General features: G+C 38.9%; 2 protein-coding genes across 4 annotated transcripts; one reads left to right on the plus strand and one right to left on the minus strand.

Annotated features, from left to right (window-relative positions):
* Nucleotides 1-411: 411 nt before the first annotated feature.
* RB195_004262 (uncharacterized protein) lies at nt 412-12,975 on the plus strand (the record flags this gene model as incomplete). 2 transcript variants are annotated; one of them, XM_064181464.1, is made up of 26 exons in its annotated part: nt 412-516; nt 1,157-1,324; nt 1,405-1,504; nt 1,965-2,113; nt 2,762-3,008; nt 3,067-3,199; nt 3,788-3,932; nt 3,998-4,138; nt 6,397-6,557; nt 6,622-6,792; nt 6,873-6,996; nt 7,065-7,481; nt 8,833-9,027; nt 9,129-9,268; nt 9,372-9,489; nt 9,548-9,618; nt 9,972-10,070; nt 10,224-10,397; nt 10,519-10,679; nt 10,739-10,856; nt 10,913-10,993; nt 11,363-11,501; nt 11,582-11,686; nt 11,748-11,842; nt 12,587-12,707; nt 12,769-12,975. In XM_064181464.1, the coding sequence occupies 26 exons, from the start codon at nt 412-414 to the stop codon at nt 12,973-12,975; spliced, it is 3,885 nt and encodes a 1,294-aa protein (XP_064033291.1). The 2 variants fall into 2 exon arrangements, with proteins under 2 accessions (XP_064033291.1, XP_064033292.1); XM_064181465.1 differs by having other exon boundaries at nt 6,879-6,996.
* Nucleotides 12,976-17,551: 4,576 nt separating this feature from the next.
* RB195_004263 (uncharacterized protein) lies at nt 17,552-20,043 on the minus strand (the record flags this gene model as incomplete). Of its 2 annotated transcripts, none has more annotated exons than XM_064181484.1 (9): nt 17,552-17,597; nt 17,658-17,848; nt 17,906-18,031; nt 18,097-18,198; nt 18,870-19,022; nt 19,122-19,237; nt 19,365-19,495; nt 19,783-19,872; nt 19,973-20,043. In XM_064181484.1, the coding sequence occupies 9 exons, from the start codon at nt 20,041-20,043 to the stop codon at nt 17,552-17,554; spliced, it is 1,026 nt and encodes a 341-aa protein (XP_064033293.1). The 2 variants fall into 2 exon arrangements, with proteins under 2 accessions (XP_064033293.1, XP_064033294.1); XM_064181485.1 differs by having other exon boundaries at nt 19,973-20,034.
* Between the last annotated feature and the right edge of the window lie 2,052 nt (nt 20,044-22,095).

Here is a 22,095-nt window from a genome sequence, read left to right on the forward strand (position 1 = left end):
AAGGACTATTCTCTTATTTTCGAATCTTCGATTTTTACCTTCGTTCACGCATTAAAGCGTCATTTCTGTCGGTTTAGTTCCTCGTACTATAGCTTTCATCTTGTATTTCACTAGTACATGTAGTTTATACGGTATGTAGAAGATTTTTATATTCAAATGGGTTTTGAAAATCTTCTGAGTTTGTTAAACGACGCATTAAAAACCCTTCTGTACTTGAATAAATCACATACTCGCATCATTTCTCAAATTTATTCAAGTTTGGCGTACGTGAACTATAAACAACTCTACAGCCACCATTCTTTTTTTTCTTTTGTGTTTCAAAAACGCAACATGTGTGTGTTGGTATTCGATTAAAACGGTTTTTAGCATATCTAATGCATGGTTAATCGTTTTTTTTTTCTCAATTTCAGAATGTCGACGGAGGCCGATAGTCTTCGGCGCTCGAAAAGGAATAAATTCCATTTGGATGTCGCCGCAATGCATCTAGCACATCCAGAACGAAGGCGCACTCAACCGGTTCGTTACCCGCCTACCGCTTTAAACATTCTCTACTACTCTAAACAATTTTCTTGCTTACGGGTGGGATCTATTCAGCCGTATCGATGCGTTACGCAACAGAATACGTTTATAATCTTTAGTTTCTCCTTCTAATTTTGATCTCTGCGATCTCTTGATCTTAAGTAAGATGTTTTCTTTCTTGTGCAAATACAACCGCGGAGAAAGTCTTGGATTTGTGTGAGTTTCCGTCAATAAAAACTAATTGGTCATAGACTCGACATATGACCTGATTTTACTTTTCTACTGAAGATTGGGGCTGGGTTTGACGAATTATTCATTTGGGATAAGTCGGAATAATGTATACTTTTTCTGGTAAGGACCTGTACCAGTTGTCTCTTAGACCTTTAACTTGACGTTTGTTTAACTTACGCCACATATACGAGATGTAGGGGTGAAAGTGCGAACATTGTTTAGAATATCCTGGAAATAGTGATTTCTTCTCTTTTAAAAGCTATCCTAGATTTCTAATGTTGATGGTTGCGTACCAAATCGATACGATTTAGTCCTAACCATGATCATCTTTATATTGTAGAGATCCTGAATAAGATCTCGCTTAACTGTTTGGACATAAGATCCATAGAAAAAGTCAATTTTCCAGGGCCGTCTCACTCCCTCACCAGAAATCCTAACTAATCGTGCTTCATCTCTTAGTCCAGCCGCTCAAAGTAGTCCAGTATCATCAGAACCCGGTGATGAAAAGCCTAGAAGAGTTCGAAGAATCCCCGTTAGAAATGCCAGCTACGTCTACGACGACTCCGATGATGATGTAACTATTTTCAAGAAAAGTTTTTTTTCTCCAAAGAAGACTTGTTTTCAATCAATTTGATCTCAACTTTGTTCTTTAAGGACTGTCGTCGTGGTTTAGAGGGTACAAATTTGTGTGTGAAATGTCCAGCTAGATTCGAAACAAGACCTGGTCTTGCAAATCACTTTAAACTACATTTTGGTGAGTCATGGGTTCACTTAGAAAAACTTATCAGGACTAAACGCTTCTGTTATCCATTATGTGAACTTGTACATGTCAAAAATGAAATCACATATGATTGGCTGGTATTCTGGAATCCATATCGTATGACTAACACAGTTTAGTAAGTCTCGCCTTTTATTTGGTGAATGTTATACTCGAGGGGCCATTAGTATGGATTTTTCGCCTCATGAACAACTTCCACTATTTTCTGTTGATTTTGGAGACCTTTTTTGGAGGGACTTAGGGATTTTTCCCTTGATGCGAGAAATCGTTTCAATTGTGGAGATATTTCTTTACTTTTTTTTGCTTCATACAACGATTGTTTCATCCACTGAACGGTTTCTCACTGGATATTCTCTGATTTGTTAAATCCATCCTGGCGATAAGAGGGACGATTTGAAGGATTACTCTGCTTACTTTACACTAATGCGTTTTTCAGGTGAAAAACGCAAATTCGCATGTGAACTTTGTGATTTCTCGGCGACTACATTAAAATCATTACGATTTCATCGACGTGTTCATGATCGATTCGGTGTTGGTCCGGCAACACTAACGGATCCACATGGAAATGGAATTATTACAGTTGGGGTACGTTTCATGCATACGTTATAATTAATGTAAATCATGTGAATAAATTTTCTATCTCCACTTTAATTGAAATGTGTAAAAAAAAGTGCCGCTTCCATTATTGTTGTCGGTGATGTAATCGCTTGCCAGAATGACTACGGTTAATGTAGTCATTATGTGGAGAAAGAGGGTATTTAGGTTATTTATCGTTGTAGCGGGTGTTTTTTTTTTTGAACCATTGCTTGACTATCACCTGACACTTCACTGAATGCATTCGCACTACATTATCTATGTTGTTTTGTAGCTCAAAGTAATTTTTCAAGAAATCATGCAAATTCTAAGCCACGTTCTGTTTGAGACGCATGAAACACTTAGTACTTTTCACTTTGCAGGTTATTTATATACCGTATAACATCTGAGATTTCCTTATACTTCATTATGTATTACATTAGAGTTGTTTTTCGAATGAAAGAATCTCAAATGGGCAAAATTATTGTCATATTCTTCTTTACAATAATTTCTGCAGAGGGTGTTGTTGAATTTGAAAATTTTGAAGTTGAATATTGAATTAGTATTGTTGAATTTGTTTTCGGATCGAAAATAATGGATAAAAAAATGAGGATGAATACGAGAATCAAAACTATATTTGCCTTCAATGCATATCTTCAGGATGTGCTCCATTGCGAGACTTCACTTGGACTTGGGCTTTATGGAAACTCCTCACCACCACAACTTTCTCCACCGGCACCATTCAGCGTCGGTCTATTAAGAAGTAACACAGAACCAGCACACTTATCTACGTTGGCATCCGGCTCTGATTCACCGTCCCGTCAAACGCGTAGAAATCCCGGACCGCCCCCACCTTTGACACCTCCTCCGAACCTTGTTCGGGCTACGAACACGGATATCGTTCCTAGTAAGTTCCTTCCTACTAAGATTTTCGCTCGCTTGTTTTTCAAAGTTCTTTATTTCAGCGCGAGACCTTTCAAGTCATCCTAGAAAGTGCACGAAATGCCCTTATTCAGCAAAAACTACTGCCAGACTAAAGATTCATATGATTGGACATCAGAAGCAGTGCGGTTTTCAGTGTCCATTCTGTTCCTTCAAGTAAGGTTTTATTTGGTTGTGTATCATTCTACTTTTTCATAAATGATATAGTGGTTTTACTGAAAAAAAGATCGTATGGTTGAATTTTTGGAGTTTCTATAGCCTTCTGAGGTTGACTTTTGAGGTTTTCTCTCTTCCGTATCGTATTGTTTTATCACCACATCAAAGTTTCTTTGTTATGGCTTGTAGAGTAAAATTGTCTATGTTCCACCTGTTAGTAAAGCTAGGTAGTAAATTAGTTACTAGTAAAGCTGAAGTTCTTTCAAATTGGCGCAAAGATTTCTACATCCGTACTTGTCGGATAGTTTTCGATTATTTACTGGTCATTTTAGTGTTTTTTCTCCACTTTAGCGCTAGTTGTAAGGTAATTAATGGCGGAAAAGTCTCCTTGTCAGATAAGCACAAAGTTTTGAGAAATACGATAACTAGATGTACAAGAAAAACTCGAAAAGTATTGATGAACTCATAGGAATTTGCAATACGCTGCATTTCAATATTATTATGTGTATTGATTTGACTTTTCTTTTACTTCTATTGATTTTTCTGATGTAAATTTTGGTTTAAGTGCGCTATGATGTTCTTTTCCAGAAGCGAATCAGCTGGTTTTTTGAAACGGCACGTTGATATGCATGGTTGTGCCTCGTTCGCATGGCCTCCGGCTTACGTTGGTATTTCCCCGCGGAAATTAGCTTTAATAGCTGGTGGAGCGCATTCTCGATGCAGATCGAGCATGGTAAGGTCTTAAGCGCGTGTACCTTCGCTCACAATTACCGTCTCATCCTGCTTTTCTTTCTCCAGAAAGTACTGTTTCTACAAAGTGCTTTGCGACATGCTTCAAGTGGAAATTCAAAGATATGGTCTTGTCCTGTATCGAACTGTAATTTCGCAGCATCTGCAGTCTCTCAGCAAGTGGTACACCATATAAGGAGACATGTTCCGGTTTGTATTTACTAAGCGTTTATTTTTACATCTGAGGACAGCTTAGCGTTTCAAACATGACTTTGAATCGGATTGTTACCAATATTTTTTTTGTCTATTTCTAATTCGAGATCGATGGGCGGGTGTGGCGCAGTCGGTTAGAGGTCCGTTGTAGTCACACGGTCGAGGGTTCGAAACCGCCCTAGTGCAAACCAAGCCTTTCATCCCTCCGGGGTCGATAAATTGGTACCAGACTTGTCTGGGAGGATAAAAACACTGACTCGATCATTGGCTGGCCCCCGCAAGTCATTGTATAGGCCAACACGCGTTCAAAAACCTCAACTATTACGACTTCCAGTAAAACGCGTTGGCGCATCCCAAGTGGATTGATACGCCAGTGACTTTATCCTTTATCCTTTATCTAATTCGAGATCTTTAAGTGTTTACTTTGTTTAACTCCCTTTATTTATTTTTGCTTTTTGAACGTCAGATTTTCGATGGTTTTCGGTTCTTTCCGCTCGCGACGTTTCTATTTATCTTAAATTCAGTTTCTTTCTAGCGCTATTGATAGTTGTCGTTAGTAATTGCCCCTGATCGAGCGTATTGCTGGATATTAGCTGTATTTCTGTACATTTTCCGTATAGTCTTTAATCTCCCCTTACTCTAATCTTTTACCTTGTCTGCAGCGTCCACCACATTCCCGCTGCAACTACTTTGCAGTAGACGTGGGAACAACTATATTGACAGCTGCGTATCACATTCCTTTGTCCCGAAAAAAAAGCACTATGTTTATATTTCTCCTTTTTTCTGCTTGTAAAGTCACATGCAATCTAATGCAATGATGAATGTTCAAAAATTGGCTTAAAGGGACTACCATGTCCTTTATTAGAGAAAGGGAAAGAAAAGAGTGGGAATAAACAAAAAGATAAACAATATTTAGTATGGACGTAGAATAGTAGGAATATTTTCAATCAGTACAAAAGGTGATCCAGATACAATCCAAGGTACAAATGAGGTACCATGCTATGATTTTCGCCTAATAACAAGATGAACAGGCGGGTTTTTTTTTTCTACGTACTCGTCGCATGGGACCGCGCGGTTTTTTTCATGCGCGCACGCACATTATCCGACTGCATCGTTGGACAATGGGGTCCCAAAAAACAATTACAGAACAGCTTGAATATGTGATAACTTCTCATGAACATCGGACATTGTTCCACACTGCAAAAAAAAAAGATGTCCAACATCATCGTAGGACATTGTGGTAAATAGACTCCTATCCGTGAGTATTCGAAAAGAAAAAGAAAAAAATAATGTTACCCGAAATTGCTACAAGTTGACCGATTTTCGGATGAAGAAATTTACTTCCAACTCTCTTTCTTTAGTAGTTCTGTGGCATTTATTGTGATTTGTGGGAAATGTTTATTCTCGTATCTTTTACTTCCGACAATGACTTCACAAAATATGCCTTATTTTTATGGATCAGCGACTATTGATTGATCACTACAGAAGTGACCTTACCGGCGTAGTTCTGGACAGTAGTGCTAGTGCAAATAGATTAGACAGAAAAATAATTTAGTAGATTATGATTTATCAATCTGCTACTTTCGTCTTTATGTAAAATTTATTAAAACGTTCGAGTATTGTAATGAAATAAGGGATTTCCCTTGCGAAAGTGGACGAGTACAGGAAGAATTCCACATGTTCTCCTCATGAATCTTTTATCCTATCTCTGAACGTCATAAACATGTTTTCCAAGTAGTTTTAAATTTTTCTGTACTGACTGATTTATTGATATATCTATAGATTTTTTGGTGTTCGGGGTTAGGTAACCATAGCCCATTTGATGTTTAATTGTGGACCAAGTATCCACGTTTGACCTAAGTCCTTTCGAAACGTGGATACTGCCACAAATTCAGTCATAAATCTACATCTTGTTTACAATTAGGAAATTTCACTTTTGGAAAGAAGATCCTGATTTTCACACTTTATGAAAAAACCAAGGCGCTAAAATAGCTTCCAGTATTAGACAAAGGAAACTCCTTCAGTAATCCTTCTTAACAGTCTTGCTATTGTTATTTACTGTTTAAGGTGTTGCTCAACACATTTAACAAAACGGACTTGTCAGATTTCTTTGGTCTATTTTTATTTTTATTCTTTATTTTGATGCCATTATCTTTTTATACTAACTTTTGAGCAATCCTGCTCATTTTCATTGAAATTGACCCCTTTATTTACATATGAACCTCTTCAGGTGCTAAAATGTTGACTTTTTTCAGACGAGACTACGCCGATTTCTTCGGCACATCTGTTTAAAGTGTGGAGTTTGCATGAGTTCAGCAGGTGCCCTAAGAACTCATCGAATAACACGACATACTAAGCGACATCATCCTCGAGCTTTGCAGCATTTTATGCGAGAACGGGTTGGATATAATTACAAGTAAGTTCGTCTGGTTTTTGTATACACGTTTCTCTACCAAATTACTGACATTGCATCTTTTTAGGAGGAACTTCAAGAAGCCCAAGTTTGAACTCAAGGAAGAAACGGAATGTCAACCTCCACCACCACCACCGCCACCTCCTCCTCCTGTTCTAATTTCCACCTTGAAACCAGAAACAGTAAAGATAGAAGCTACAGATTTAGTCTTACAGGCGATTCCTATCTGTACTGAGAGGTAAGCAGTATCTGAGTTATCTGAAAGAAAAAATCCTGACATTTATTAGAAAAAACTGATATATATTCGCTCCAACTTAGCTACAGCCCTGAGGTGAAGCCAAAAGCGTTTGAATTTTGTTGTTCTTTGTGTCCTTATGGAACATCAACTCGTTCGAATCTCTTACGACATGAAGCTAAACATCAAGTGAAGGATCTGTTTCAGGTGAGGATCTATTTATTTGTTGCCAAGTTTTTTTTGTTTCTTTTTCTAATAATTTATGTACATCTTAGTGTCCTCATTGCTCGTTCTCTGGAAGAACTCTTGAATTTATCGAGAAACATCGTCGTCTACACCAATCACCTACTATTGTTACGGCTACAGCTGCAACACCTCCTTCGCCGATAGTTCATGGACAACCGGTAGTCTTCGTTCCTGTTTCCACAGTGATTCCTCAATCGCTCACAATGCCGCTCTCGAATTCACCGCCTGTAATTGCGGTTTCGTTGTCAACGTCAGGTGGAGGACCTATTACGGTCCCCTATAATGCAGTCGCTGCACATCTTCCTATATCGCTGGCATCGGTTATTCCTGGTATTCGTGAACAAACACTACCATTACCTACACCTATTGATCATCTTTCATCCGAGCAGAAAGTGAAAGGATTGACACGTCGATCAGCCACTGAGCCATCGTTAAGGTTCATTGGTGTAAGTTTTCTTTGATTGATTCGTTTGACCTACTTTTATTTACTGTTTTTTTTACTGAAGTTCAGTTCTGACTTGGTCTTGACGTCTATTTGAGGTTACTATTATAGAAAACAAGAAATCTAGGCATAGTTGTTCAATAATTATATGATTGCTATTTCCTGTTCATTGTATGGATCCAACATATTGAAGCTAGCCGTTTTGGGCGCTTTTTCTTGTCAAGACCTAATTGGCTGGGAAAGGAGGGTGACTTTCTTGGGATCAATCCTATTATGTAAAATTTGGTCAGAACTGAAGTCAATTTCTAATTCTCTTGCCAAACCACAGGACTAAGTCGCATAATTAATTTATTCTAATCGCAATTAGCCAGATTCTACCTGTGAATAATTAGTAGCGTAGCCGTTTGGTTGCTACCTTGGGAACAGACGCTTCCCCTCTGTGGGGGTGCAAAACCCATAAGCCTCCAACGATTACATCCCGTAAATCCCTGCATTATATAGTTTTTGGCATCGGCTCACGTTTTTCGTTTTCAACATAGAGATTTATCTATTGAAAATACTTGTGTGCCATAAAACAATAAAAAAAAACAAGATGGAGCAGAGCTCACCAGAATTTCGCCTGAATTTGACACAACAAGACTGGCCCTTCAAAGCATAAGGGGTGGTGGGTTGGCACATCATTCTCCTGCCACAGAAGGTGAGAAATCCTCACACGAATTCCTTTTTCCAGACCCAGAACACTACGGTAAATAAACGGATACCAGGGTTTGGGTGACCAATTTAACCTCGAACGGAGGAATCCGTCAGGAAACCTGAGCGAACGGATAGGGGGATTTCAAGCGCAGGGGCTCAACAACTTTGCTATCCTTGAACGGCTTTCCACCACTTGGAGAGAATAAGGACCAAAAATAGACCAGAATAAGGATTTCGGAGGGCTTACGGTAGTTCTCGAACAAATATTGAGATGGAGCTGGCTTGTGGAGACCAGCTATGTCACCTAGGTGTTAATTATTAGTGTGTCAGACGATTTGTTGATAAAACTGCGCTAATGAAAGGCAAACTTTGAAGTCTTTGACTCCGCCCACGATTATTTAGCATTTCGCTTATCCCATCCTTATCCTATGTTCCTGTCTCAATGTTTTCCTGAAAATTTCCGTAAGTTCCCCGACATCTCCGTGTTGAAAACGAAAAAGGTGAGCCAAAGACTCTTCTAATCTAAAAACTGTAGAATGCAGTAATGTGATTTAGTTAATAGTATGACTTAATTAGAGATAAGAAAAACTGCAAAACACTAGCACAAATTTTTATTTGTAAGGTTATTTTTTTCCCTGAGGTAGAAAGATAATTTTTTTTAGTCGGATGGTATTAAAAGACGTCGTTGCCCACTATGTCCCTATACGTCAAAGTTTTCATGTGATATGCGATCGCATATGGAAATGCACACAATGAACGCTCGATTCAAATGTTCACAATGTACATATAGCACGAAACGTGCAGTGAGCTTACGCTCTCATTTAGCGCTTCACACTGAGGATAATGCTGTTCGGGCGGTGAGTGTATTTGAGGTTCTAATTTTCTTTCTTATTTTCTAGTTTTTTTTTAAATTTCTTCCTTCGTGATTGTCAGTCAAATCGTTTACTTTTCCTCTCAGAAATCTGGCAAAACAACCAACGTAACAGTTCAAAAAGTGTTGATTGGAATGAAAAAAGGTCGAGGATTAGCCGGATTCTATAACTGTGCACATTGCCCTTTTGTGACACGAATATGTGCGGAATTATGGAGACATGCCAGGTGTGCAAAGGATTTCTTTCTTCTTTTTGTTAAGATTAGTTGAATATTTTCTATTAGATCTATTGTTTCACCCTTCCAAATATTCACTTTTCATTATTTTTAGACATCATTTGACAAATGCGAAAGGTTTTAATTGCTCCTTATGCTCATTTTCTTCGATTAGTTTGGAGGTAATGGAAGAGCATCAGTTACTGCATCCTGAAGGAGCTGCTTTTATTCGGGTAGGCGGTAAATTGTTCGAGAAAACTCACTAGTAAGAAAATATTTATTGTTTTCAAGCAAAATCTGGTGGATGATGAGGACCCTGCTTCGACTCCAGTAACTCCAAATTGTGTGGAATTAAAGTGCGAGTGAGTGTTTTTTTCTACTTATTGATAATAGCTTGAGCTGAAGACTTCGGTTTTTCCTGGAGTTTTATCAGAAGAGAGAAAAAAAAAACAGAAAGAAAATAATTCAAAGCATTGCTGAGAAGTCTCTGTTCCATTCGTTTGCCATTTGAAACAACGCTTATTCATAAAAGGTGCTTTTATGTTTCACATCGATCATATTTCGCTCTTGTAAGACATTCAATTGTTCGTTCCGCGTGTTTTTGTGATAATGAAAGTTTTGGAACGAGTAGATGACGTTTTGGTAACATAAGCAGAGCGTAGAGTATCGAAAAGAAAAAGTCGAGGATCGCAACGAGCTCATTCGAGCTTTTTAGCGTATGTCCATTCAAGACAACTATCTACCAGAGAATGTGGAATCATAAACAGAAGCATAAGAAAACATCGAGATTTGTATGTAGCAAGTGCACGTTCAGGTGCGTGTTGTTCTTGCTGGTTTATGGTGTTTGTTGTTTGATCCTTGCTATAGCTAGTTAGTACAAAAGAAAGATTTTCCTAGCTTACAAACCCTGCTTCTCCCCTACAATGCATCCGAATATTCGATTTTTTTCTCACATTTCACATTTCAGTACTGGTTCTGAACTATGCCTAGAGGATCACATGGTTGTGCACAGTGAACCTGGTAGCGGTGTGGATACTGGCGCTGCTCCAAGCCCTACCGCTTCAGCAGAAATCGCTCAAAAATCAAGCAGCGAGAAATCGGAAAGTCCTGATTCACAGAAAGCTCAAGGAATGTTCGACAGGTGAGTTGTTCGCGACTCATAAAACTGGATTATTATCGATTGGAAAGAAGAGGGGGCGATGGCAAGTCCTTTGGATCCCTTCGCCGAGACACGAGACAGACGATCGTGATTGTGATTTCAGCAGCAAAGAAGGAGATGGAACTGCTCCATCCTCGGCGGATGTTACCTCCAATAGCAGCGATCTTAAGGTGCCATTATCCATCAAGATTGATAATGCTTTACGGATAATGCGTCCCACTAAAGAAGTGCTTCCGGTTCTTAAACGTGGCAGAAACAACGAAGGTATGTTTGCAAGGAGTATTCGTCTTCATATCAACTCATACAAATTCCTTCTATATCAGTTCGCCGACAATGTCCAGACTGTCCATTTGTGGAATCCGATGAAATGATATTCAACATGCACCGTGAAATGCATGGTGGACGTACACGTGCATTCGCATGTAACCTATGTAATTATAGGTATGTTGGATTTACGGAGAACTTGTCCTCGAGACCTAAAAATCCCCATATTTTAGTTGTTTCGCCGCTGAAGCGCTTCATTGGCATCTTTCGCTGCATCTTCCACCGCTTAGTCCTGCAAGTGCAGTTCTGCAAAGGTTGAAAGTGTTCATTAATTTTCTGTATAGTTTTAAAATACTTAAAATTTTTGTATAGTTGCTTTTGTTTTTTTCTATTCTTTTTAACCCATTTTTTCTCTTAGGGACTATTTTGAGACGATTTTTCAAATTTACCGTATAAAACTGAACTATTTGAGTTATTTCTCATCTTTTGTACAGTTTTCTCATAAGTTCTGAGCTCTAAGTTTCACATCTTAATATTTTTTACTTCTATTTTTCTGTTTGTCTCCAAAATTCCGCACATTACTTATTTTCCTTTTTTTCTTTCACTATCTATGATTTGATGTTAGTAAGGGCATGCATATAGTTTATTATTATCAATCGGCACTGTATATGCCACTTTTTAAGGAGACGTGGCTTCGGTCGCCGGAGTTTCCAGACATCTGACCCTATCCCTCTTGGTGCAAAGCACTTTTCTTGTACACAGTGCTCATTCCGTACTGTTAATGAGACAACGTTCGTACAACATAGGCAGCAACATGCACAGGTATCAATTATTCAATTAAGTATAATGCTTTGTGCAAAGATTTTTTCTACAAATAAACTTGAGAGATTATCGTTTTTTAGCACATTCAACAACGTCTAGTCACACAAATGAAACGTGCCGCCACTGAGGAGGAAAGTAGAAAGAGTTCAAAGATGAAACGAGTCGCGAAGAAAAGTGACAAGATGGTAGATAATTTTTTGTTAGATAGTATATCCTTCACTGCAGCAAATGGCCTTTTTTTTCCAGCATTCATGCGTGAGATGCGCTTTTCGATGTGACACAACGGTGGCTTATTCGAGGCATCTCGAAATGCATACTCAAAATGCGCTTTTCAAATGTCGGTAAGTGTAATGTGTTTTACAAATATGTATTTAAATGTAGTAACATCAAAGGGGTGAGAAAATGGAAATAAGTAGAAAATACACAGTTTATGCAGAATATCACCTTAAAATTACTTTACATGGAGAGAAAATTACGTTGCACATCAAATTACGTTTGATTGTTGTGATTGTAAGAAAGAAGAAAAAAAGTTTGGTTACGGTATTGATGAAAAGATCAAAGCGTTCCGCTGCGCATCACGAATAGAGCGTACCTATCTAGTGAATCCATACGATTGCACTATCTTTCTTTCCTTATGCTTTCTTTCTTTCTTCGACCCGATTGTAACTTATTCGACTATTTTCTTAAATTTTATTTTACCTTTTTATTTGATATAAATGAGAGCGTGGCGAAGAATTTCTATGTACGAAATTCTTGACCTTCAATCTATTACCGTAGTTGCTCGCCTTTGTCACTCCTTCACATTGACATTCTCTCATCTTTACGTATTTTGTGCGGTTTTAATGTTTAGTGACTGAAAGGCAACACAAATAGTATAAGCCGTGCAAACTAATGCATTTACGTCGATTCCCCACGCACAGAGCTGTTTTGAGGCGTTTTTTCAACTGAAAATCTTGAATTTCATAGAAATATACTGCAGTTAATTTTTTTAAAAAAATTGTATAGCTTTCTCTTTTCGTCTTCAATTCATGGTTTTTGGTATGCATTTTCCCATCCAGATAACTCCGCAAAAACTTCTTGTTTAGAATTTGTGATTATTCTGCGAATACAAAGAAAATTGTCGATTTCCATGAGCAAAATCATCATTTGGATCAATCGATAACTCAGTTACGAAGGAACGCGATTCTTGCACCAGATATTGTTCAGGTAACCTAAACGACCTATCATCTCTTCGTTTACAATTCTTAGCAATCTACCGTATTCTAAGTTGGAGGTTTCCGCTACGGATGATGAACGAGCGAGAATAGCTGGTCAAGAGTTCCGCTGTAAACGATGTAATTTCCATACACTCGAAATTTCAACTCTTGCCAAACATTTCGAACAACATCATGGTGAAACGGAAGCGGATCGAGAGATTGCGGCAGATCTTCGTATGAATCTGGTGCCAGCCAACAGCATTCTTACGACCGCATGAATTTTATCGCACGCTCTCTCACACTCGTTTAAATCCTTTTGTATATTTACACACGATAACAGGTTCAGCGGTCTGATACGTTGAATTATTGTTCCGTTGCGTCCCACTTCGCTTTGAGTGAATGCAGCTCTGATCCTATTACGGTATGAGCTTCATTTTTCACTTTGTTTTTCGTTTGAACTTCTTGGTTTTTTCTGTTACCATTGGGAACCGTTTCCTTGGTTTCAAAATCGAACCGAACAGCCAACATCTTCTCTTTGAACGCTCAGTTCATACATAGTTACTTGACTTTTGTGTCGATTTCGGTGATTTTGTGAAGGGATCTGTATTTTTAGAAGTAGTAAATGTGAGACAGTTAAAGTAGGATTTTATTTCGATCCTATATGTACGGTTTGTTAGCTGTATAATTAAATACCAACTACTTCTACATACGTTTCCACCTAGCCAACTTTTTTTTTATGTGTATGGACCAAACTGGGGTTATTTGGGAATAAGTTGGGTTATATTTTGTGGAAAATCTAACGAAAAACCGGCAGGAAGGATACGCGGATTTCTCAATGGTCTTTCCTTTTGCAGTCCAACATAGCTATGTTCCATTGTTTCCGGAAGTAATTTGAAAGTAATCATGTAAAAACTGTGCTGCAGAATTGTCTTGTTAGCTGAAGAAAAATTCCCAATTGTCTTGACCATACCATGTCAATCCCGGGTAATATGTACATTTTTTAAAAATCGTTTGTTTTGATAGTTTTCATTGTTTTTTTTTCCTCTATTGCGGCGACATTTACTGTGGCGTTTTCCAGATGTTTAAGTATAGTAAACCCATTCTTTAGCCAACGTACTCTTGAAAATCAGGTGCTTCTTCGCTAGATAACGTTGTGTTTGGGTTTGATAGCGCCTGCCATGCTGCTTATTTGAAAGGTGGCATGGCATGGACGAAATTTCTAGTCTTTCGAAAAATTGTAGAGCGTGTAGTCATTGTCACAACGGTCTTTCGTCATGTCGCCTCCATTTTTTTCTTGTGTGTGTGTGTGTGTTTTTTTTTTTTGACGTTCAGATCTGTGCTTGTCACCCTTCTCCCAAATGAGGTTCATTGTTAGTGATTTTCTCTGATTTTCTCATTCGATCAACCGGGTTTAGTTAGACAACTATGAGTGTTTTTATTTTCGCCTCGTTGTTACATCTCTGTTAGGATTCCTTTCAAACTATAAGCTATGTTTATATTTTAGTTGTCGTTTAATATTCGCATATGGTCGTATAATTGTCGGCAACGACATATGCATGAGCTCAATTATGTGAGAGAATATTGATGTTTTTCGCTATGCTGAATAAAGTGTAGAGTATTGCTATTTGAAGCTCTAACATGAAACTGTTTGGAAAACCACAAGGTCACATGTCAGCAACAATTACTGTCATTTTACTGTAGAAATAGCGGAACAGGTCGAATATTTGTTTGTTACAATTTTCGATCCATAACTGAGTACATACAAGACAAGTTCGAGAATCGATAATGAGGAAAAGCGTTAGCCAATCGTTAATGAACAAGAGTTTTCCGTAATCAGAGGGATCCATATGTAATGGTGTACTGGAAAGCAGGTGAGCGAGCGAGTGATTAAAAACCAAAAATGAATGTTCTAGCAAGTTAGGAAGTGTTTATTTTGTTTCCACAGTTCCCTATTTTTTTGTTTTGTTTGTGTAATGAATTAAGGAGCTGCGTAGATAAAAATAGTAAGAAAACCAGGTAATCAAGAGCCGACAATGATTAGTTGAGTATGGCAAAAAAGAAGAGTTGAATAGAGAGCAGAATGTCACTTTTATTTCACTCTCTTTTTCTTTTCTTTAAAGTTCATTTTGTATCTTCTCAGATGTCCTCTAGCCTTTATGTCCCTGACCCTCAGCTGAATCCTGGTGCAATTAAAACGCCACGGTTTTGGTAAAATGGTGTAGTTCTATTGGTTCGAAATGATGTACAACTGGTCTGTAACTAACGGCACTGCTGAAAACATGGTCGAGTCAAAATGACCTGGCTAACACCACTCATAGCTGCAGCAGGCGATGGTCCCGCCGCGATCCCAACCGCTAGCTTCGCCGCGCCGCTTTGAGCGCCACCGCTTACGCAACTGCGTCGAGATTCATGCCGTTTTGTCCCGTCTATAACAAGGTTTGAGGGTTATGGCGGAAATTCGAGTTACGGTAATTCGTCCGTCCTCTTGAAGACGACAAGCGAGTTAGCGCCGCTTGTTATCTTCACGTGGGTGTCGTCCACAAACAACAAGGGAAGCACACGTAAACAATGCGCATCGAGTTCATGTAGGAGACTTACCGGGCTCGGGAAGTCTGGAATACTTGAAAAAAAAAACACGATAAAAGAATAAAGAAAAGAGGTCTTCTGGATGCACCAAAGTATTCGGCTTCAATTCAGGATCTTAGCGGCTAATTAGCGAGTATGGGATATGGGATGTCTATGCAGTGACTTATGGAGGCGAAACGATGTATTAGGTGAACGCGATTGTCCTCACAGTGAAATTTGGCGCCAATTTATTGACTCCGGATGGAAGGCCTGGTTGGCCACGGGCGGTCCCAAACCATCGATCTAGCAGCTGTATTGGTGACCTACGATTGTTCCGCACCCGTCATAGAAAATTCGAACTAGATCTGAGAAAGTTCTTTTTTTTCATCGGAAGGCGTTCAACAAATGGAAAAATGAGTTATCAGAGGCGTAGGAGGTTCTGAATTTTGCGCGACGGGAACCAGGGCTGCCTAGAAATTGTGTTGTTTTCCCTCTATTCGGTAGAAACGTGTCTCCATATAAAATCGATTACCTCTACAGATTTGTTCCCGAAGGCTGATCTCAGTGGCAGATATGGCCTGATTCAATCAATACAACAATCTTCATTGAAACCACAACACAATTGTCCCACCTTCTCACGATTCACATCTCAATGTATCCCACCTATGATCTGCTACCACAAATTCTGATCATTTCAAATTCAAAAAAGAAACAACAAGATACAAAGCAAAAAAAATGGCACGTTCTTGACTTGGTACTTAAAAAGTGGAAACTTACCGCTTTAAAATGATGCTGCTTATGTCTGCTCATAAGATCGATATACGCATCGCATTGGGACAAACCATAGGGTAGGAATGGATCGTAGGCGAAGGATTGTGGATTAGGTCGAGAAAATTCGTGGGTTACTGCAGATCTGCAGTTGATCGGGCTTGTCCTGGTTTTACGCCTACTTTTTGCCGTTCCTAATAAAAGCCCAGCATAGTTCTTCTTAGGTTTCCAAATAACTTTGCAACGTTTTCAAATAACGCAGTAAATTGTCCCTTGTCCTGATCCTTTCCTTACTCTTTATGACGATGATCCGTAAAATTATACTTTTTTTCCATTGCTCAGTTATTCTACGCTTCTGATAGTACTCTTGAGTATTGTGTGCACAAACTAACCTCATATGGTTCGTTCTGTTCCTTTATTCATGTGAAATCAATGATGAAGCATAACTTTTCCGTTAAGTTAGGAAGAATAAAGTGCTTGGCGTCATAGAATTCCTATTAGGTTGTGACTGCACGTTCAGCTTCAAATCAGCATCGTTTGAGATTTATGGATACAACATGGATAAAGGACAAAGTTTCTGGCGTTAATCGATCCGCTTGGGATGCGCCCCCACGTTCACTTCAATTCAGAATCGTTTGAGGTTTACGAACGTGTATCTGGCCCATACAATGACTTGCGGTGGCTAGCCGATGTGTCAAGTCAGTGCTTCTTATCCTCCCAGACAAGTCTGGTACCAATTTATCGACCCTGGAGGGATGAGAGGCTTGGTGAGCACTAGGGCGGATTCGAACCTCCGATCGATCGTGCAGGAAGCGGAACCTCTAAGTGCAGGTATGTGCGGGTGTGGCGCAGTCGGTTAGAGGTCCGTTATAGCCACACGGTCGAAGGTTCGAAATCGCCCTAGTACAAACCAAGCCTTATAGGCCAACACGCGTTCCAAAACCTCAACGATTACGAATACAATATGGATGAAGGATAAAAAGGATAAAATGCCTTTCGTTAATCAATCCGCTAAGGATGTGCCACCAAGTTCACTTCAATTCAGAATGGTTTGAGAAATTCAAAAGTGAAACGAAAAGAAATCACCACGCACACGATCCACTCAGTTGCTTATGGGGAGAGCCGAAGTAATCAATCCGGCGCTTTTTTCCTTCCAGACCACTCTATCACCAATTTATTGGCCCCAAAAGCTTGGAATGCTTGGTTGGCTCCTTTTGCTAAATATGTGCTATGTTTTCTGAAGCGCTTCGAAGAAGAGTTCTGTGTATAATATCTAGTTTATTTATCATTCATTATTGTTCATAACCGGCAGTAACAAATTTGTAAAGGCAATACAGTAGTAAAAATTCAATTTCCTTGACGGTCACAAGCAGCAGTTTAAGAGGTGTGGGACGTTCTTTGGTTGGTAGTAGGACCAATAAGTATAAAGAATGTTTAACAGTACAAATTCGTCACAACAAATCTACAATTAGTTTAAATGGAACCATCAAAATCAACAAGAACAAAGAGAATGCTGTGAGGTCACGCATCGGTAACATCATCAGGATGGTAGTAATCACCGATCAACCTAGAAGCGCAAAAATAAGACGCAGCAGGAAGGAAAAACTGTGATTGCAATAGAACGTACCTGTACACATGTGACGGTAGTATAGATGCAGAATTCGATATATAGAGGGTAACGAGAGACGCTGGGAGAAGATCGAAAGACGGGCGAGGCACTTCCACTAAGCCCGAAAAACCTAGTGCATGTGAAAATCCAATTCCAGGCGCTTTGTTCGGATTCACCATCATTGGATCAGGGACGAAAAATGGAGTAATCTATATGAATTTCGTTCTATTAAACGTGCAACATAGGCTGTAAAGCACCAAATCAACCTTATAAAAAGCAGCAAGAACGTATACGGGAACGGAATGTCTTTGAGCAGAGAGACAAATTGCTAATCCACCAGCTGGTACTAGACAAGAACCATCGGGAAAAACAGCAATGCCGGGTAATAACACCTAAATTAAGTGCTCTTATACAAAACCTCAAAAAGAGTTCTAAAACGGAGATGAGCAGACATTACCTTAGTGACTTCACACATTCTGCTTCCAACGTCAAACAATGGTATGGGAGTCGCAAATTCAGGAGTTGAATCGAATTCACTGCTATGAACAACACTAAGTACCTTAAACAAAGAAAACAGTAAGCATAAAATATCATAGACAGTAAATATACGGACATAATCAGTATAAAGACAATAAAAAAAACTTGTTTTTGCGTCTGTATTTTTTGTATTCACGTCCAAGCTTACACACAGTTTTTTTTTTAATTGCAAGAACCATTTTCTTTAAAATAAAGTATTAGAATTCCATTTACTTATAGTTGGAATTAGACCGTTTGTGAATAAGCGACGTATGCAAAATTAATAGCATTAACATGTGCTACGAAACGTACAATTATAGGAAATATATACGAAACGTCGGATTAACTACTACTGCACATTAGGACGCTTTCTCGAATTGTAGATATGTCCTTTGAAAAAAATATCGGTAGCCTATGCATACGAAATTCCGATTACTCAAAAGCTGGGATGTGAAAAGCTTGGGAAAAAAATAAGAAAAGATATAAAAATACAGAGGCAAAGATCAGATCAAGCATTAAATTAAACGGCTAAGAATGAAACTGATTAGAATAACAACTAAGAAAAGAATATTCTCCTTGCAAATTGTAATTCATTGTTGTTGTTATTTTTACCGGATCTGTGAACTTGCTCGAGCAACTAATTGAATACAAAATAGACAGAAAAGACTTCCGAAGAGAAAAAAAAAACCGGACAACTAATACAAATTAACTTACCCTATGCTTCCGTGTGGCTCGCGCTGATTCGAGAAATGCTGCTAACGTGGGTGATTCATTAAGGTGATGCACTACTAGTATATCTTGTGGATTTATGAGATCTCCAGCTCGAGCAGCTATATTCTCACAGCATAGAGACATCTCCGAAGACACCTAGTACGAGTAGTTTCGGTACCAGCAACAAACAAAATTTCTTTGTAGTAACTAACCAAAGGATTTAAAAAATAAAGATGTGAAATTCAAACAAAAAACCTCGTTTAGGGCTTGCATGAGTCCTTTCTTTAATTTCATGCCGCTCGCTGATCCATTGCTACTCTCGCTTTTCGTCCACAACTTATTTAAGGAGTCAAATGCGGGAGTAGGTTCACCTGAGGATACTACAACATTCAGACAAAGGAACGATAACTTATACAAGTTTGTAGAATTTCGAGAATGAAGCTGATGTATACAGTAACATCACCTTGACAGTAAGAAAATAAATACGATTTTTGGCACCTGATATGATTCGAACGCTTTCATCCCGAGCTAATTTTGCAACCATCATCAAAACATTTCGGATTACGAGCTCGGTGGGAACCATAGCACAAATCCATCTGCCATGGGAATTAAGGGCTTCCAATAAATCACTGAAAACAACGCAAATCATCAGAGAATGCAACACTTTGGATTTTCAGCTGTACCCAAGTAAAAGTCCCCAAGTAAAACAAAAATAGCGCAATTTCAAGATGGAAAGAGCGTGTTAGCCCAAAGCAAACGGTACAAAATGCTACAATAAAGCTTATTTAAAAAAAAAAACATCGCAGAGTTAAGCGAAGAGGAAACCCAAAAAAAATGAGAAACATATGGTACTACCAAATGCAGCATAAATTTCTTTTAAAGAATGCGCATAACTGTAGGAAAAAAAAGAACTCACGTAATTGTCTCATATTTCTTAAAAAGTATAACCTTCCGTAGGAACTGTAAAGTCTCCAAAGCTATATCGAGTGAGCAAGGACGAGTAGGACTAAATTTAATTTTTTTTTTCAATATAACTTTTCTGAATTAGGGAAAGCAGTCCAGTCGAACTAAAACCAGTCGAAAACAATATTTGCCCACAAACTCACTTCTTACGCAATGTTGCAACAAAACCCTTCCGAAGCTCTGTCAATTCTTTCGACGGGTCCATATTTGACATTCACCCATAAATTTCACGTGTGTTACACTTAAGAAGACAAGGATTCGAATGAAAAGTCCTGAAAAAGCAACGAAGACGAATATTACCTAAGGGATCAAAGAAGAACAGATAATAACACGAAAAACTCGAAGAAGTCCGCTCACAGGCACGAAAAGGATTGATTCTAAATTTGCATCAGAAATCTTCACTCAGCCAGTGACCGAATGCGAATCGGTGCGCCTCGGCCAAATGTACTTTCGATAGTGGTCACGATTTTTTCTGGGAAGCCTATTGGGCCTGGATTCGCTATACGGACAGTGTGTCCATCTCCCGCTACATAACCACTGTTATTGTTTTCTTATATTTTATCCGTTTACGATATGACTACATTAATCCCCGGTGTGCATTTAAAGACCCTTAAGTTAGCCTTTCTTCAGCCATTAACCTAATAAGTTGATTTATTTCAATTCCAACTAAAGCTTCAATTCGTGGTAGCTACACAATCGATAACTCCAAATCGTCCAGTCAGTAACTCGCTCTGTACTTACGGACTAAAACTTGCTACCGTAGAATATAAACAAGTTGCTGCACACCGTAGTAATGTGAATGTACCTTTAAGCTCTATGTCTCCAAAGGATCAAATTCGTAGGCAGTCATTCTTATGCCTTTTTCAAAACCAAATTACAAGGTTCACAACTTGTACTGGGTACCGAATTATTTTACGAGCTCTGAGATCAAGTTGGGTTGTATGTACGCAACTACGTACCTCCGAAACTGTGTCATCAATAGTTCGTGGCTGCCGAATTCATGATGGTCAAAAAGTTGTAGTTAGTCGTTTATAGAGCCATACGAGCTCATAGAAACTTTAGAATAACAGAAAAAGAGGTGAATAAATGACATTGACAGTGATCCGCCTATTAAGTTGTTTGAAGATTCACATTTATTAGTTCTTCTGCTCTAGTTCGTTATGCCGGGAGAGGTAATATGGATTTGGCCAGATTTCAGCGTATTACTTTGTTTCAGTCCTTACTTTCATGTCTTAGAATTCATGGGAACATCAATCGACCAGGTGATTGATTGGTTTTTGCTTATATCCGCTCCGATGCCTCATTTTTTAACGAGCATAGATTAAGCTGGGTGGGTGTAGAGCACAGCTGTTAAGAGGTCCCGCTGCGACTGAACGAGCGGGCCCTCTTAACAGGGCCTCCGAGCTAGGTCGAGCGATGGTTCGAAACCGCCCTAGTGCAAACTAGGCCTTTCATCCCTCCGGGGTCGATAAATTGGTACCAGACTTGTTTGGGAGGATAAAAGCACTGACTTGATTCATTTCATTGCTCACCTGTACAAGTCACTACATAAGCGTTCATAAACCTCAAGCGATTCTGAATTGAAATGAACGTGGTGGTACATCCTTAGCGGATTGATTATCGCCAGGAACACTTTGTGGGTTAAGCTCTAACGCTGCTATGTTCATCTTTTTCCAGCTCAGACTAAGATTCGTTAAATAACAACGCATTAGCGCAGCTTTCGAGTCCCACCGCTTCGACCCTGTGGGAAAAACTTTTAGTGCAAACCTTAGGTCCAACTGTGTGCACGTATTGCATTGTTTATCATGTTTACATATACGTTTACTTCTTCTTATCAAAGCAAAACATTGGAACGTTGCTGTCTAGAAGACAAAGATAAGAGACAAAAATGCATACTGTAATGGTTACCAGTAGGCTATGCTCGGAGAAAGTTTTAGTTCCCTCGTTAACCGCAATACGACCGTCCGCGCTATTAATCGGCAGTCTTTACAGACTGTAGATACAACCGCGTTACAATTGGTCGTAATAGGACGACAGACAGAACAAAAACCCATTGTAGGAACTATAACCTGCATAAGAATCCGGACAACATGAATAAAAAAAAACTGCTTTATTTTTTTGTTGGGTAAAACAGGATTAACTTTTAGAACTTCCACTGATCATTTATTTTGTATAAAGCAAACTATTAAATGATAGACCGTATTGGATCGGTATTTTCTTTTGTGTCATGGTCTACGTTGTTGTAGATTTGTATAAAACTCAATTT

This window comes from Necator americanus, chromosome I, assembly GCF_031761385.1.
Source record: "Necator americanus strain Aroian chromosome I, whole genome shotgun sequence".
NCBI classification, from domain to species: Eukaryota; Metazoa; Nematoda; class Chromadorea; order Rhabditida; family Ancylostomatidae; genus Necator; species Necator americanus.